Source organism: Microcebus murinus, chromosome 10 (genome assembly GCF_040939455.1).
Source record: "Microcebus murinus isolate Inina chromosome 10, M.murinus_Inina_mat1.0, whole genome shotgun sequence".
Lineage (NCBI taxonomy): Eukaryota > Metazoa > Chordata > Mammalia > Primates > Cheirogaleidae > Microcebus > Microcebus murinus.
In genome coordinates, this window is record NC_134113.1 from 94,709,084 (window position 1) to 94,726,185 (window position 17,102).

Below are 17,102 nucleotides of genomic sequence, written 5' to 3' on the forward strand. Positions count from 1 at the left end.
CCTGGAGCCCGGTGACAGAGCAGCAGGAGGGCAGGTAGGAGCAAAGACCAGGAAGTAACCCTGGCCAAGGGAACACCAACCAATGGGGGACCTCTAAGTCAGCGGAAACCAAGGGGCCTAAGGAAAAGCCCCGGGAGCCCAATCCCTCAGAGAAGGAGGTCCACCTGTGCAGGCCCCCCCCCCAGGGTGTTGAGGGGCCAGTCCAGCCTCTCAGCCTCCCCTGAGAGCAGGGCAGGAGGCTTAGGCCCTTACAGAGCAGGGCTGGGAGTTTAGGGAAGAATCTGGACAGGGAATTCCCAGAGGGAATCTGGGAATGAGAGGCAGAGGTTGTCGTGACCACAAAAGATGACACCAAGGTTAAGCCACAGGCACATTTATTATCTTCTGGAACACCACGGTCTTCCCTTCCTTGGCAATAGAACAGGGGAAGGCCAACTCTCAGGAGGCAGCCACGCTGCCACCAGAAGCAGGTCCATGGGGTGGCAGTGTCATGGGGGGCAGGAACAGTGCCTTCAGCTTCCCTGACAGGCTGGCGATCTCAGGATCCTGGGCTTCGTAAGACTTGACCAAGCGGGCAAATTTAAGGACACCTGCAAGAGGGAATGGAGAGTTGACCACTGTGCCAAAGACAGAGAAGGGGGTGGTGGTTTGAGCATGAGTTACTAGCTGCTCCCCCTATGGCCAGGACATGTACAGGCCTCTGTCTTGCGTGGTTTGGATCACTTCCTGGTCTACACTGGGCACAAATGGTTGGGAAGCAGTGAATGAAAAAATCCCAAACCAATGTGCTTCTCGCTCTCAGTTTAGTCACAGGAACCCCAAGTACGAATCTAGGTCTATAACCAGACACAGGAGAGCTATGGGGCAACAGGGCTAAATCGATAAACACCCCTGGGGAACACCATGTTCACACCAAAGAAATTTAACTGCCAACCCTCAGAGATGAACTGAAACACGCTGGAGGGGCTGCAGGAGTATGCTGTCATGCAGTTATCTCACTGAAAGCTAGAAGAACAGGGTTCAAGTCCAGCTCTGCTGTAACCCTGGGCACTTACTTTTCTATTAGAGTCTGTTCCTTCATCACAAAATGGAATAATAGTGTGATTAATATTAATACTACAGGTTGAGCAGCCTTGATCAGAAAATCCGAAATGCTCCAAAATCTGAAATTATTTGAGCACTCCATGACACCACACAAGGAAAATTCCACATCTGACCTCATGTGACAGGCCACAGCCAAAACTTTGTTTCATGCACAAAATGATTAAGACTATTGTATAAAATTACCTTCAGGCTATGTGTGTAAAGTGTATATGAAATATAAATGAATTTCATGTTTAGACTTAAGCCCCATCCCGAAGATATCTCATTTATGTATATGTAAATATTGCAAAATCCGAAAAAGTCCGAAATCTGAAACATTTCCGGCCCCAAGCATTTCGGAGGAGGGATATGGAACCTGTACAGAAACGACAAAAATGCACTCAGGACTTCGCAGGCACAAGGGTAGACCCTGGGCTCTGAGTGCCAACTCTGTTAGTCAGATTGTGGCTGCCGCCGTGTGGTGAGAAAGAAGACGTCCGCTTAGGGGCCCACCGGTCCAGTCCTCTCTCCCTGACCCACTGCATCGCCATCCCGCGTGAGACCCACCTTCCCCGTCGCAGCTGAAGCCATAGGCTTTGATAACCTCCTGCTGGATCTGCGTGGCCACGGGCAGCACGAACTGCAGCATCTTGCCCATGTCGTTGCACGCGTTGTCCCGAGCCTCGTCCATGCGCACGGCGTTCTCGGGGGCCGAGAACGCCTGGATCACCTCCGCCAGGACCACTGCGCGCCAGAAGCATCCCAGGGAGGCGTCCCGGGGTGGGCGTGGGAACGCGGGCGGTGGGTGCCGCAGAGAGCGCAGGGAAGACGGCGGGGAATTAGTGGACTGGGGCCCTAAGTAACCGATAGACTCACCCCCGCCCCGAGTCCCTCGCTCTAGGAGGACAAGGACCCCACGTAGAAAAGGGACGGTACCTCGCGTCCCCCACCCCGTTTCCCAGAGGAGGTAGCCACGGCTGTCGCTCGGCATCTTCCACCCGCATCTTCCCCGGCAGGATGACTCTCACCCTTCGCCTGTTCAGCGCTCAGGGCCGCTGGCTGGGGCGAGGCGGACGTCATATGGCGACAGAAGCTGCACGTGCAGCAGGGCGAACGGGAAAAAAGGCTCAGGGACAAGACAGCCACCACCTAGGGCACTTCCCAACGCGGACGGCGCGGAGGGGGAGCAGCATCCGCCGTAGCCGGAAGCCTCGAGACGCAGCTCAGAACCCGAAGCTCCGTGCGACACTGCACCGGAACGCCTGACGCGAAACCACGGGTAGAACAGGCGACAGTTTCAACCCAAAGCAGACGGCTCTATTGTTAGAAACAACTTGTGTGGGGGGCCTTCCGGTAAGGACCGGAAGACCTACTAGACAAATTCTAAAAGAGCTGTAACACTACCGAAAGTGTGCCTGGAGAGAACCTGGGATATGCATGACTCCACTGTTGGTGAGGGTGAACTCAGAGTGGCGTTTTTCTCGTTCCTACCAGTGTCTAAGCAACAAGGCACACAGTAACTTTCACTAGGAAAAACAGTATCCTAAGGAACTTACTTAAATCATTCATTTCTAGTTTGTGAAAGCCTGATACCGCCCTATGCAAATGAGCTCGATGCTGATTGGCCTAGAAAGCAGCCAGTCACGACCCTTTTGTTGTTAAGAACGAAGGCAGGGATTCGCCTCAATAAATGCTCAGAGCCAGCTCTGCTTTCGCACTTTCCCAAAATGGTCTTGTCCCGTGGTAGGCGATGGAGCGTAATGCCCTATTTTTCTTCCCTTCCCTTCCAGGCGTTTGAAATTATCACCCACTCCCTTCTCAAGCTGTAGCGTAAGCCAGCCAATTAGTAATTGCAATGACCTATTGAAACTGTTCACCTCACCCCCACCCCGCCCCTGCTTCATAACCGGTTATCAAGCTATTCCTTGCAAAGGATTCAGGACTCTGAAGCCCTTGTTCCAGAGGACTCTGGTGGCTCATAGCAGTGGGACCAGTAACAGGAACACCTCCAAGGTCTGAGTAGTTCCCTGGACCTGACCATGTCAGAGGTGGGCCAGTCCCAGACTCCAGTATCTTAACTTCTGGAGAGAGCAGCAGGAAGGAACTGTCACCTGTTCTGTCTCCAGCAGAGCTCTGGGCTCTTTCTGAGATCCCCTTGCAAACTCTTCAGGGCCCCGACATTGTTCCTTAAGGTCCTGTCCCTTTCAGCTTCCCCACCAGTCTCTGGTGGCACAGCTCTCTCTAGGAACCACTGCCCTGAGACACTTCCCCTTGCCCAGCCCGCAAAGAACCAGTCACAGTCATCTTCCTGGGGAGCCGAGGATGTTTTTGTTTCGTTGGTTTTGGTTGGGATGTTTTTTAAAGAGCGTCATATAGATATTTATATATATAAATTATTAATGTGGGGTAGGGGCAAGGGGCATACATCGCAGAGGGGGCGCGCACACAGGGACTGGGCAGGGGCAGGGCAGCACAAGATGCTACACAAAACAGCCACATCTAACAGATGAAATAATCACACCAATGGGGTGGGGGAGGGGCAGTGGCCACCGAAGGTTGGATACAGGGGAGGAGGAAAGCTGGGGGGACAAGGAAGAGGGACCTGGTCCAAGATACTGTGCGCTTTCTGTCCCCCACCCTTGCCACCTCCCTACTGCTGCACACCACACGGGCCTTGGCTTTTTGTCTGGCCCTTCCTCCCTCCTTCTGCCCAGTTACAGAGGCCCTGCAACTGAGTGGCACCCTCTCCTGGGCTCTGGGTAGCAGGCTGGGAGGGTGGCCTCCAAAGTCCAGATGCAGGAGCCATGGGTGCTCTCTTGATAGCAGGTTCTACAGTGGCTTGTCGCTTTCCTTCTTCAGGTGACTAGAGAAATGCACAGCACAAAGATAAGAGACTGAGATCAACCCTGACCTTCCCCCTCTCACAGACAGGGATGGGGGAAGAGGGGTTCCCTCCCAGAGGGGTGTAGTGCCCTGCTGTGCCATACCCACAGCCCATCCCAGGATCACTGTGGATATGGTCCACTGGGGCACCCTGTAGTACCTGTAGTAGTCCTCCTGGGCAGGCAGCGGCACGCTGTGCAGCGGGTGATGGGCATGCAGCCACTGCTGCTGTTCCAGCGCCAAGCGCTGCAGCTCAGCAGACTGTGCGTGCATGGCCTGCAGCTGATGAGCTGCTGACATTGGGGCAGATAGGGAGGCTGGCAGGTCCCGGTAAGGGGCAGCTGTGAGCAAGAAAGGTAAGGGACACATGACTAACAGATACTGAGTACCTGCTCGAGGCCAGGGCATAGTCAGCCACTTTATAAAAAGAGGAAAAAGGTAACACAGCCAGTCCTGCAAGTTCCCAGTAGTGGAGTGGAATTAGGATTCAAACCTCTTGCCTTTCTTGGGCGGAGCCTGAGTTTTCCTATGCCCATTCCCAGTTCCTCTAGGCACCACCTCTTTCCTCACCAAGCCCATCTAGGCCCATCTCACCACCCACATTCTTTTTTTCTTTTTTTGTCCTTTTCTCATTAGAACTCCCCACCCCAAACTCCATCCTTACCAAACAGCTGGTGACGAAGAACTTCGTTCTCGTGCAGAGGGTGAGGAAGAAGGGGGTTAGGGAGGGTCCCAGCTGGGTAGGGGATCCGGGTGAGATGAGACCCTGAGGCCAGGGGGTCAATGAGAGGGTGCACTGAGGCGGAGGCTGGAGGGTAGACAAAAGGAAGGTGTCACCATAAGGTAGGTTTAGGGAAAACCATGCATTTGGGTGAAGGCATCCAAGCCTAGGAAGAGAGATAGACAGACAAGCAAACACAGATTCAAAGTGGAAAAAAGGTGGAACGGAAGAACTAGAGGCCTAGGGGACAGACAGGCCAAGATACTACTGGAGTAGGGACATGGATGACAGAGGACAGGACATTACTTACAATTACCAGAAGGGTCTGAGAAAGAACGAGAGAGGTAGATTGCTTCAAGGAGATGGAAGAGGACAAAGAAGTTTAGAAAATGAGACAGGATGAGAGAGGTGATTAAGAGGGAGAAAGCACAGAGCCTGGAATAAGCGTGACTGAGACTAGGCTGGGCAATGTTCTGGACAATAAGTAATACGGTGGGAGCATAGTAAGTAAAGCTCATTATCACCTGTGACACCCAAACTGAAGCTACAAGGCCCTTTTTAGGTTACAGATCTAGAGATGGAGCAGATCGAGGTCATGAAACACCTCAAGCTGGGAAGGAAGGAGAGGATGGCAAGAAACAAGAGTTGAATCCAGAGGAAGCAGAAAATAGGTCTGTGAAGGGCTTGGGGACCAGGGCTATTTGGGTAGAAAGGTGGTGCTCCTCCACAGGCCCTGGCTTGGGCCTCTATCACAGACAGGATACTAGACTATGGAGAGGGCTGGGTGTGGGGAATATAAGCTCTGCAGCTAGGCTAGGGCATGAGGAGACAAGCTGGGAAATGTCAGGGAGGCACAGATCAGGACAGCAATCTCAAGAAAGAGGCTCATGCCAGACCAGAGGAGGGAAGCCTTGGCCTGAGGAACAAAAGAGCCCAATCATGCCAGGGGGTGAGGTGGCCCCAAAGGGTGAGGGCAAGGAAGTAAGGGTCTCACCTGCATGGATGGCATCCTGCTGGTGCAGGTGCAGGTGAGAGTGGATATGGGAGTGCTGGTGGTGATGGGGGGTCACATTGAGCATCTGCAGCCGGGCCAGTGGGTCATTGCCAAGGGCTGCCACCCTTTCTGCATGCTGCCTCTCAGCTGCCAGCCGCTCAGCATAGGACATGTCAGGTCGCAGGGCTGGGCCAGCTGCCAGCGCTAGACGTTCTCGCTCCAATGGCCCCAGGCTTGGATGGAAGGGGAAAGGGTGCAGGCCAGGAGGGCCAGGCTGCAGGGCCAGGCCTCCATGTCGGGGGAAAGGATCCAGGCCTGGCCCAGGGACCCCATGTAGAGGTTCCAGCTCACTAGGCTTCACCTCGAAGCCAGGCTTGAGGCGGTCACGGAGGTCTCGTTCGCGGGCTTCCCGCTCCCTCTCCCTGGCAGCTGGGTCACTGCTGTACAGGGCCGGGACGTTGTAACCCAGGAGCCCTGGGTCCACTGCCCCCAGGGGCACGTAGAATGGATGGTTGCGATTGCCAGGAGACATGACATGAGGCCGGGCGTATTCACTGAGAGTGCGCAGGGCTGGAGTGTCAGGACCCAGGTAGGGGGGCACTGTAGCCACAGCACTGCCTGGTTCAAATGGAGGGCGATGGGGCACTGGGCCCAGAGATGGGCACTCCACTGGAGCACGGCCCTCCTGAGCCAACTTCTGTGGGGTACAGGGAGAAGTGGAATCAAAGGGACTGTTATGGAAGGAGGTGGTTTGTCCAAAGCTGCCCATTTGTCTCAGCAGCTAAATGCCAAAATGCCTCACCCGGTTGGAAGTCTGCCCACCAGGAACTTTCCTGCACACACACCACCCCACCACCACCAACTCCCGGATATTCGCCCTTCCTGAGCACGCCTTCCGCCAACCTAGGAAGCCAGGCTGCAGTGGCTCCTCCTCTCCGGCAGGTGGCGAAGCGGCCCCCCCACCCCCGAGCCGCGCTGCGCAGCGCAGAGGGAGGGAAAGGCGGCGGGTGGCGCATCTCGTGACGCACTCACCACGCTGCGCTCGAGCTCGCGTTCCTTCTCGCGCTCCCGCTCCTTCTCGCGCTCCCGCTCGCGCTCGCGCTCCTTTTCTTCGCGCGCGCGCTGCTCGGCCTCACGCCGCACCTTCTCCACCAGGTCGGCCCGCTTCTTTGCCAGCTTGGAGCCCTCCAGCGGCACGAAGTACAAGTCGCTGCGCGCACACGAGTTGAAGCCGCGGTCCAGGTGTTTGTTGAACCTGCAAGCGCGGACGCAGCTCGCTCAGCCCCTGCGAGCTGCCTGCGGCGGCCAGGCCCCACCCTACAAACCAGCCCCGCAGGCTGGAAGCTGCTGCCCTCCTCAAGGGCCATGAGAACGTAGCGAGGGAGGAGAGTGTACTTTTTAAAAAAACATCACATGAACCAAGCCCCCACCCGTGCTACTGTCGCCACTTCATAGATCCCACTTCCAGGCCCACCTGTACCGTACCCTGGCCACTCACCTGGCAGACTGACTGGCGTGGCTGGGCACGTCTACTACCTTGGGAGGGGGGGAGGGGCTGCGGGGTGGGGGCACTGGACTCTCAGGGGTCTCATACTCCTCTGCTGGCTCCTGTTTGATCTGCGTGGCGTTCAGAGGCGGTCCTGAGGAAGGGGCCGCAGGTGGTGCTGGCAGAGATGATAGGCCTGAGGGCCCCGTAGGTGGCAGGGGCCCGGGTCCCACGGTGGGCGAGGCTGGCTTGAAAGTCCCTGGGCCTGCAGGCGGCGAGGTGCCACGGTAGCCCGGTGGGGTCCCCGTTCGGAAAGAGGGAGGCGACCCCGGCTTGTATCCAGGTGGGGTAGCTGTCTTGTAGGCCCCTGGGGATGGGGCTCTTTTTCCATAGGGTGGGGGCCCAGGTGGGGAGGCTGTTTTGTAGCCTGCTGGCGAGGAAGCCACGGTGGCAATGACAGTGGAAAGTGTGGCCGAGGAGGTGGTGACTGTGGGCACCGATGGGAAGGGGTAGGGCGCCCCTTGGGGGCCCTGGGAAGGGGAGGGGTGTGAACATGGGTAGGACCCTTGAGAGGAAGAAGAGGAAGAGTTAGAAGAGGAAGAGACTGGGGGGGCATTGGGGCCTGCTTGGCTGTATGACACCTGGCTGTGAGGTGGGGGCAGGTGTGCTGGCCCTGGTGGGTAGGGCCTCAGAGACCCCAGGGAAGGAGACATGGCATAAGGGTGTGCATGGTGTGAGCTACTGCTCTCCAGGGGGTGGGGAAAAGCTCCAGGTGGAGGGGGCCCAGAGTTTCCATGATGTTGCTGTTGTGGCTGCGGCTGCGGCGGCTGCTGCTGTTGCTGGTGGTGATGGTGATGTGTTTGGGCTGCTGGGTGGGCAGTGGATTGACCTCCAGCAGCAGAAGGGAAGAGGCCTGGGCCTGGGTGGGCATTGCTGTTGGCTAAGAGGCGGCCATAGGGAGGAGGTGGGGGGGGACCCTGGCTCCATACAGCCTGGGATGGGAGAGAAGGCTGAGTATACTTGGGGGGCTGATTGGAGACAGAGAGGCTTGTTGGGGGAGGGAAAGAGTGAGGATAACTGGGCAATGCCTGGGAAGCTGGGTACTGGGAGGCAGAGGAAGAGGAAGAACTGGAAGAAGAGGCTGCTGCAGAGCTACTATTAGAGGATGAATAAGGATACCTCATTGGGGGCGCTGGGGCAGAAGAGGAGGAAACAGGGGGCAGAGGGTGGGGTGACGGAGCCAGAGTTGGGCCCTTCTCTGGGCCAGCTGGAAGTCCACCCACACCCTGCCCCATGGCATGGGGAGAGGGCAGATGCCCAGGTAGTGGCTGGGCCCCCAGGCCAGGAGGAGAAGCTGATGCATTGTTGAGGGGTCTCAGGGCAGGTGGGGGAGGCAGGTTTGGTGTCACATGGGGGAAGGTTGCTGGTGGTGGAGCAGAAGGTAGGTTCCCACCACCCACTGGAGTGTTAGGCGGCTTTGTTGCGGGAGCACCACCAGCCCCAGAGCTTGATATTGAAATGGGGGTAGTGGGTGGGGGGTGCTGCTTACCCCCACTAGTGGCCCCCACTGATGAGGCAGCCCCTCCCCCCTTGGGACCCACTGTGGGTCCTGACAAAACTCCTCCACCAGCCCCCCCAGGATAGAGCTGTGGGTGAGGGGGAGGGGCCCCAGGAGGAGCCTGGAACATTCGGGATGTGGGGGGCTCCATGGGAGCATGATATCCAGTGGGTGTCACAGAAGGATGGGGTTCAAAGCCAGGTTCTGGCTGTCGAGGGGTGCTGTCTGGTGGTGGAGGGGAAGGAGGAAAGAGTGGAGGTGGGTGGTAGGGGCGGGCTGGACCCTGGGACAGGCCAGAAGATGAGTCGGAGTCATTCTCTACACTTCCAGGGCTGTAGATGCTGGGGGACGTGCTTCGGTTGTCCTGGTCAATATCCCTAGGGTCACTGCTGCCATCATCATTGAGGCTCCGCCCGTCCAAGCTATCCAGATCCGAGGGAGACTGTGGCCGAGGGAGCTCCTGCTGTAGAAAAGGGAGGACCATTTTTTTCCTCTTTTCCTGCTTCCCCAAGATTGAGGCCTCTTGCACAAAATCATCCCTCCTTCAAAGCACATCGTTGCACTGTGATGTCAGGAGTGCTCTTGTTCAAGCCCACCTCTTACATCTGGGAATGTCCCCACACTCCCCACACTCTAAGCGGCTCCCTAGTAGCCAGTCTTGTTTCCTTCCTTGTAAAACCTTATTCCTTCCTCAGGTGTCCATCTCAAGCACCTTCTCCCCATCCACAGCTGACTCCAAATCCCTGTCTTCTAACCATCTCATAGCCACCCTCATCTCATTTACCACCTTAACTAACCATCCCCAAACCCCTCTGTTCTTAGACCACTTCTACAATTTCCTTAAGATTTACTTGTTCCTTCTACTGAGAACAACTTCTTACCTAGAGGATAGAAGCCCCTAACTTCCAGTCTCCTTTGGCCCTTCCTGGTCATCCAGTGGTCTGCTAAAGCCCTAAAGATCTAACATATTATAGATAGGACTACTCTAATAAGCACTTAGGATCTGCCTTTATTTTTATATCCTGGGAGAGATCGAGGTAGGAATAATGAGCAAAAACTAGCTTGGCGAAAAAAAGTTAAAAAAATGGGTCAGGATGGCTACAAGGATCTCCCACCTCAGTTTTGGTCTTTTTTGGTGCATTGGTCTCCTCACTTTCACTCTCTGAGATCTCCTCACTCCGGCCCTGCTTGTTGACCTTTGGGGTAGAGGCTTCCTCTACTCGGGCCTTCTGTCAGAGAGAAAGAAAATTCCCATCTTTTTCCTCCCAAGCTCCACTGTTAGCCTCTGCCAGACAGGAAGCTCCACCACCAACACACACACCCTAAGCCCAAGTGCGGAGCATCCTGTGGGAGGACCTGAGGACAGCATACCTTGGCTGTCTGCCTGGACTTCTCAGCTTTGCCATCGCTGCTGGACGTGCTGACCCCTCCAGGAGAGGCCCGGCCCCTTGATCTCAGTTCTTCCCGGGGCCCAGGGGCCTCTTTCTTCCGTCCACTCCTCATTGACATCTGAGGGAGGAGGGGAGCGGCAGGTAATGCTCTTTACATTGCACCCACCTTGATGAGGCACATTGTTTCTACTCTTCTCCTGTAGGCCCTTCTTCCTAGCTTGCCTGCCCCTGCCCCTAATCTTTCATGTCTCTCATTTTAGCTGTTACTCACTGAATCTTTATTCTGTCGCGTCTTCATTCTTCAGGCTGTGGAGACCCCATTCTCCTCTGCCTGGGCAGCTGAATACAGAAACTTCTCTGCTCCACCCCAAGTTCCCCACAGCTATGGCCTGGGAAGCAGGAAGCAAGATCTCCAAGTTTCCAGTGTAGGCACCTGGAACTTGCAGGATCTGTTTTCAGTGAAGCCTGTTAGAAAAAAAACATCAGTCTCCAATTTGGACAACAAAGTCAGAAGGGGATACTATTGTGCTTGTCAGAGGGCTGAGCCTTTGGGCCAGGGGGTATAGACACCCCAAGACATTGCTGGCTTACCCATGTGTTGCCTCAGCTATCTAAAAGTGAGAGAGATTCTGCTCACAATATAACCGCTTTCATGTCTGGAGAGGCCAAAAAATTCTAATATAACTATGACCCCTAATCCAGGAGATCACATTATTTTACCTTTCATGATCCCCAAAGGATATTTATGTACATATGAATTCCACAGAGCCTTACAAAGGAGCATGAACAAATGAAAGTATTAATTTATTGAGTACCTTCTTTGTCAAGCCCTCTACATACATGATTTAATTTAATATTTATAACTTACTGTGAAAGGAAGGCATTCTTAGTATTATCCTCATGAAATAGGTGAGGGAACTGAGGCTCAAAGATTGTGACTGTGACTTGCCCAACCTCACACAGTGAAAGACCAATATCAAGCCCACGTCTCTGACTTCAAAGCCCATGCTCTTTCTTCTATACTTTGCTCTACTCTCCTCAGAAGTTGGTGGGGAGAATTCTCAGAAGGCCTAGATCAGTCACACAGATATGAAAAGAATCTTTTTTCACATAAGAGTAGGTAGAAGAAGAATGTCTCATTCCACAATAAAGGAACACAGCCCCACCAATCCCAAGACCAAACCTAGGTATCCCCAAATTGTAGAACCTCATTTTTGAGAGCCTCATAAAGACCCTTTTAGTACTTGAGTTCCCCAAGGCTAGAGGAAAAGTCATGGTTTTCACATTAATAAGACTTAAAATAGCAGTCAAGCACACAAACAGATTTATGAAATTTTAAGCCTATTCTTCCCCTTGGCAAAGACAGTAATACATACCTCTTCATAATATACATCCATCTATATCTCTCTACATATAAATAGTATATCTTCATCCATATCAATAGATAGGTATCTACATATCTATATCTATATAGCCTGCTATTTTCATTTGTACTTGTTTATATTTCTAAGTGTCAAATCTCTCCATGTAAGATCTTCTGAGAGCAAAAATGGTATTTTCTTAGTTTTCTTCCTTTCTGTATCCTCCACTGATGTCATGTATATATGGGCATTCTTTTCTTGTTAGTGACCTTTAAGCCCACTAACTTCAGTAGGTCATTCTTGAATTAAGTGTTAGTGGGAAAAGACTAAGCTTACCCACCTATTCTATTTAGGAAGCCTGCTAGTAAAATGGCATTACCACATTTTATAGCATATTTTTCCCAAGGAATAATTACTTCTCACCTCAACTGAACCATACTGATGCAGGCAGTAAGAGGTGAGTCTAACCGTTCCAAGAAATTTAACAATTTACTTAGAATCACAATATAGCTAGCCTCGGGTCTTCCAAACTTCCAACTGGTGTTCCCTCCAGTAGACTAGTCATTTTTTTCAATTACAGCTATTTCTCCCCTTTTTGAGTTGTGTGGATTGGTTTTAAAATATTATCAACCAAAAAATCCAAAGAACAAAACCCAACATAACAAAAGGAGAAAACAATCTTAAAAGCACAACAAAGATGACTATTTGTGACTGCTGTATCCTTTGCCAGCCCTCCTAGAGCATAGTGCCCATCTCTTCTCCCCATCACAGAACCTGTTCACCGAGTCAATCCAAGCTAGGAGATCCAAAAGGTCAGAGAAACATAGGAATGTACCTGAAGAACAGAGCAATCATAGTGTGCCCTTCTTACTTTTTTAATCATCTGAAATCTGATAAAATTAGCAATGAGTAGCTTTGAAGAAGAAAAGCAGTCATAAAAAGCAGGTAATCCTGGAGATAAGGAGTGACGGGGGAAGGAAAGGGTTGGAGTTGAACTGTACCCACTTTTCTGAACTTAGGCCATGTTTTAGCACCAATCAGCTGAGCTATCTCCACCTTGCCCTAGCAGGCAGTCACCATAGCTAATATTTATAGAGCACCTTCAATGGATCTGGCAACACACTAAGCACATTCACCTTCATTACCTTACTGCAAAAAGAAAATGATTAAAACTAGACTGGGGACGTAGAAAAGTGAGAAATAGGAAAAGAGCCCCTAAGTAAGAACAGGAAAAGAAATCAAGAGAGAAACATGGAAAGGATTTCAGAAGAAATACAATGGCATCACTAGCTCTCTGGGAAGGGCCTGCAGGGTGAGTTTCAGGATCATTGGCCCAGCCCCCATCATCATTCTGGACCTGCCAGACTAACAAACCAGTCCAAAGTGACTCCTAGATAACAATGCAGCCCAACCAGCAGATAACAATGCACCACCCTAAACCTTCTTAGAATCCAGGGCTGTCAGAGGGGACTCAGATATCATCTCATCTATAACCTCTTCACCTTACAAAGAAGGCAAGGCTCACAGAAAGAGAAGAGACTTGCCCAAGGTCACAGAGGCAAAGCCAGGACTAGACTCAGGTCTCTAGGATGCCATTCCAGAGCATTTCCACTGCACAAGGCTGTTTCACAGCCCTCTCCCCTGAGCCACCCTCACCTAGGATGGGCCTGGAGAGCCCAGCCATTCCTACAAGGTCAGGGAAGTAGAAGGTCAAAAGTTAGTTGAGGGAAGGGGTCACCATGGGGACTGTCTGTGAAAGAGAAAAAGGGATACCTGGGAAATGAGACTAAAAGAGGAATTCAAGTTTAAGAAAATGGAAGAATATTAGTGCAAAGAAGCAAAAAGACTACTGTGTACAAAAAATAACAACTAGGGAGGTAGAGGCCAGAACCAACAGCCAAAAGGTATAATCTAACAGGAGCATTTTCACTCTCCCACCATGCCTAGGTGGAGGGACTTGGAGAAACACCTATGACCTGCAAGGAACATATCCACCTGTTACAACAGACTGCTGGATGAAAGAGGTGCACCCCTTGGGGAAACTCCTACCCACTAGGAGCACCAGAAACATCCTCCAAAATCCTGCCAAGAATCCCAAGGACATAGGCACAGGCTGAGGTCCAGTCAACATTCTGAACTTCCATCTATTGGATATCCCACTGGATCACTACCATGGCAACAAAATAGCAAAACACACCCCTCAAGAGACCATCCCAGGGGTCCATCTGGCAGTTTTCCCCTCCAAAGCAACCCCTACCTTCATAAGGCACCCTCAGGGAAGGGACCTTAAGGGTACCTACCCCAGTAGAAATAAACCCATGCACAAAGGGAGATCTCTGAGTCCAAAGCAGCAATGAAGGCCTCCCTACAGAGGCCACAGCTATACAGGGGCAGCCGAAGCTCTGGGGATTTGAAGGTGGAGGTCTCAACTTGTTTGGAGTGCCTGTAAGGTTGCCCAATTCTCTCCTCTTTTCCATCCTCCCAGAAACCCTTTCTTCCTAACTCTACCTTCAGTGTTCCTGTCTTCCTCATTAGTTTTAAGAGGACCCACACTACTGGGCCCCAATGCCCCTCTCCAAGTAGTAACTATGTCTGGGATTGGGAAAACAGGGTCAGAGGTGAGCTGGAGTAGGGGAAAGGAAATTGAGTCACAAAGACATGTCCTTCTCACTTCCACGCTGGAAAATCTCCAGCTCTTCTCAAAGATGGACCTCTCCTAGCCCCTCTTTCTCAGCCTCCGTTTCCCCAGCTTCAATTCCCCAGCTTATCAGCTACAATCCCTTTTACACCTACCACACCCCTTTCCCACTCCCGTCTATTCCCACCACCCCCAAGCCCCTGTTCTGGAACCCCGGTTCCGGGCCTTTGGGGTTTTTCCTGGAGCCTTCATGCCCCGCCTCGCTGCCATCTCTCCCATCCATTCTGTCTTCGCCCCGAACCCCCCTCACAGCATCCCGGTTTTTCCAACCCTCCACCTTGGTGTTCCTCCTCTCTTGGTCCGCGGGTCCTGGCTACCTTCTTGCCCCACAGCCCTCCTCCTGAGACCCTCCTTCCTCTCCCCACCTTCCCGAACCTCCGGAAGCCCCGGCTCCCATCTCTCCTCGGGCGGGCCCCACCCCCGAGCCCCCAGCCGCCCTCCAGGCAGAGCCCGCAGTGGGGGGACCGGATTGGGAAAATAACAAATGGAGGCGGCGGCGGCGGGAGGGGGAACGGGGAGGGGTGGGGGTGGGGGTGGGGAGCCGCAGGCCGGAACCCGGGCGGGCCAGAACCTCGGCAGGCTGGGGCCCCGGCCGCAGCAGACCTTACCTGGTTGTAGCTCGGGACGGCTGGCTGGCTCCGAGCGGGATTCCGGGCTCCGGCGCCTCCGGGGGGCGGCGGTGGCAGCTCCCCCGCCCCCCAAATCCTCTTCCTGGCTTCAGTCGCCGCCGCGACGGCGACGGCGGCGGCCCCGACCCCCCCGGGGGGTGGCCCCCATCCCCCCTATTCCCCCCACCTGGCCCGGAGCTCCCGCCGGCCCCCGGCGCAAATCCCGCTCCCCGCTCCCGCTGTCCCCCCCTCCTCCCTCCCCAGGCCCGCCGCCTCCCCCCGGCCGCCCGGAATGCCCCGCCGCGCCGCCCGCCCCGCCGCGCAGCTCGCCCCCGCGGCCCCGCCGGCCCTCGCGCAGCTCGGACCCGCCGCCGCCCGCGCCCGCCTCGCGCAGCCCGCACTCGCGCGATCCCAGGCCCTCGGCGGCCTCGCCCGCGGCCCCCGCCCCTTCCCGGGCGGTCGCCCCTCCCGCCCCTCCCGCGGCGGTCCCTCCGAAATGGGTCCCGGCCCGAGGCCCCGGCCCGGCGCGGGGCTGCGGACTGGCTGGGCGGCGCGTCCGGCGACTCGCACAGGAAAGCGGACGGCGGAGGGAGGGAGCCTGGGAGAGGGGGATGGGAGACGGGAGGAAGAGGGAGAAGGAGGGAGAAGGAGGAACGGAGGAGAGAGGGGCCAGGAGGGAGACGCGAGGGAGGGAGCGCGAGGCAAGCTGCGAGGGGGGAGAGAGGGGGATCGGAGGGGGAGGCGCTGAGCGAGTTGGCCGCGGCCGAGGCTGAGGGGGCCGGGGCGCGCGCGCGGGGAGGGGTTCGCCCTGGCGGAATGTGGGGAGCCCGGCGCGGGAGAGGGCTTAGTGGGAGGGGCTGTGGGTTGTGAGGACAGGTATGGGGGAGGCTGGAGAAGTTTGGGGGCGACGGTTTGTGGCAGAGGTGAGGTAGGAGGAGTTTGGGGGATACTGGACTAGAGGCTGGGATAATGAGGTTAGATTAAAAAGATGGAGCTGCATGGAGGCTTTGAGGGCAATGAGATTTGTGGTGAGGAGAGGGGAGAGGAGCTTGGGGTGAGGGGTCTGTGTCAGAGATAAAGTGGGAGGGGGTTGGGGGACAGAATGAGATCGGAGTTTGGGGTCATGGGGGGGGAATTGAAAAGATGAAGACATAAAAGAGAGTGGGGTTTCTGGAAGGGATTAAAGAGTTTGGGAGTGATTGGTGTTGGGAAAAAGTCAGAAATGTAAGAATTGGGAGTGATGAAAGAGGGCTGGAGTCCATAGGAGGTGTCACTGAGAGAGAGGGGAGAGCATATGGAACCTTAAGAAGGGATGAGGAGGTGCGCCCAGGTGTGTATTCTAGGGGGAGGGTGGGGTATGGTGGGAAAGGAGGGTGGGAGACACAGGGTTGGCTGGATCCTAGGGGTGGGGGCTTCTGGCAGAGCTGAGGAGGGTTTTCTTTGGGAGATAGAATGGAGGACACAGGATTAAAGAAGATTGGAAGGAAATGGAAGATGAACAAGGCCTTTGGTGGCAGTATGGAGGAAGGAAGGTGATTGATGGGGAAAAGGAAAGAGAATGGAGAGGGGGAGAGTAGTTGAAGGAAATGGTTGAAATGGGGCATGGCAAGCCCCAGAGTGGGTAAGGGATGTAACTTGTAGGAGTGGGATACCATCCTCAAGCCCCTCTATCTAGTGGCATCTCCATTTTCCTTCTCGAATCTGTTTGAAGCCATCACTGATGGTGGTACCTTGGGTTACAGGGAAGGGTTCAGATGAGAATTAGGCTCAATGTGGACCCTAATCCCTATGTGTTCTTCAGTCCCAATTGTTCTAACGTGAAGACAGTCCCCACCACAGACACAGGCTTTTCCCAAGCCTGCCTTCTCCCTCAACTACCCTCTGGGCAGCCACAGAGTCTGTCTGCCAGCCATGCCCAGCATCAGCCATGAAGCCAGCACTCCCACCAGTCTGCCACCAGCTCCTTCTTCTAGGATCCCTCCCTGGCCCCACACTAAACTGCAACATCTCCCAGGACAAAAGACTGACACAGGGTGATTTTTGGCTGCTGAAATTGGGAAGGCCAGAGAAAGGGAGGAAAGCAAGCTGGAAAACAGGAAGAGCTGGAGCTGGAGTCTGGATTGGGAGTCCTCGGTAGCACTCCAGATTTGGGGTGGGGGTAGGGTGCTGGTGGGGTCAGTACAGCTGGAGGCCAAGGGTGGGCCCTGACTGGCTGGATCCTACCTGCTTTCAGGGAAGGCAGGAGGTTGGCCCTGTAGCAGCTCAGTAGATTTTGCCTGACAATCCTTGGGCCAGACTCAGCCAAGTTCTGGGAATACC

At 54.5% G+C, this 17,102-nt stretch overlaps 2 protein-coding genes and 1 non-coding gene across 6 annotated transcripts; all 3 read right to left on the reverse strand.

Moving 5' to 3' along the window:
• Positions 1 to 357: 357 nt before the first annotated feature.
• Positions 358 to 2,502, reverse strand: C10H12orf57 (chromosome 10 C12orf57 homolog). 2 transcript variants are annotated; one of them, XM_012760419.3, is made up of 3 exons: positions 2,112 to 2,502; positions 1,651 to 1,827; positions 358 to 590 (listed from the first exon to the last, which is right to left on the reverse strand). In XM_012760419.3, exons 1-3 carry the CDS (start codon positions 2,161 to 2,163, stop codon positions 439 to 441), a joined length of 381 nt encoding a protein of 126 aa, XP_012615873.2. In that variant the 5' UTR covers positions 2,164 to 2,502; the 3' UTR covers positions 358 to 438. The 2 variants fall into 2 exon arrangements, with proteins under 2 accessions (XP_012615873.2, XP_012615872.1); XM_012760418.3 differs by having other exon boundaries at positions 2,020 to 2,501.
• On the reverse strand, positions 2,425 to 2,486 carry LOC142873569 (U7 small nuclear RNA). The gene has a single exon (XR_012921574.1). It is a non-coding gene; the product is annotated as a U7 small nuclear RNA (small nuclear RNA).
• An 886-nt stretch (positions 2,503 to 3,388) lies between the features above and the next one.
• Positions 3,389 to 15,509, reverse strand: ATN1 (atrophin 1). 3 transcript variants are annotated; one of them, XM_012760417.3, is made up of 10 exons: positions 14,784 to 15,509; positions 10,388 to 10,581; positions 10,097 to 10,234; positions 9,841 to 9,954; positions 7,180 to 9,185; positions 6,714 to 6,936; positions 5,682 to 6,378; positions 4,631 to 4,774; positions 4,127 to 4,307; positions 3,389 to 3,946 (listed from the first exon to the last, which is right to left on the reverse strand). In XM_012760417.3, exons 2-10 carry the CDS (start codon positions 10,412 to 10,414, stop codon positions 3,913 to 3,915), a joined length of 3,564 nt encoding a protein of 1,187 aa, XP_012615871.2. In that variant the 5' UTR covers positions 10,415 to 10,581; positions 14,784 to 15,509; the 3' UTR covers positions 3,389 to 3,912. The 3 variants fall into 3 exon arrangements, with proteins under 3 accessions (XP_012615871.2, XP_012615870.2, XP_075863827.1); XM_012760416.3 differs by having other exon boundaries at positions 7,180 to 9,188; positions 14,784 to 15,507; XM_076007712.1 differs by lacking the exon at positions 14,784 to 15,509 and having other exon boundaries at positions 7,180 to 9,188; positions 10,388 to 14,267.
• Between the last annotated feature and the right edge of the window lie 1,593 nt (positions 15,510 to 17,102).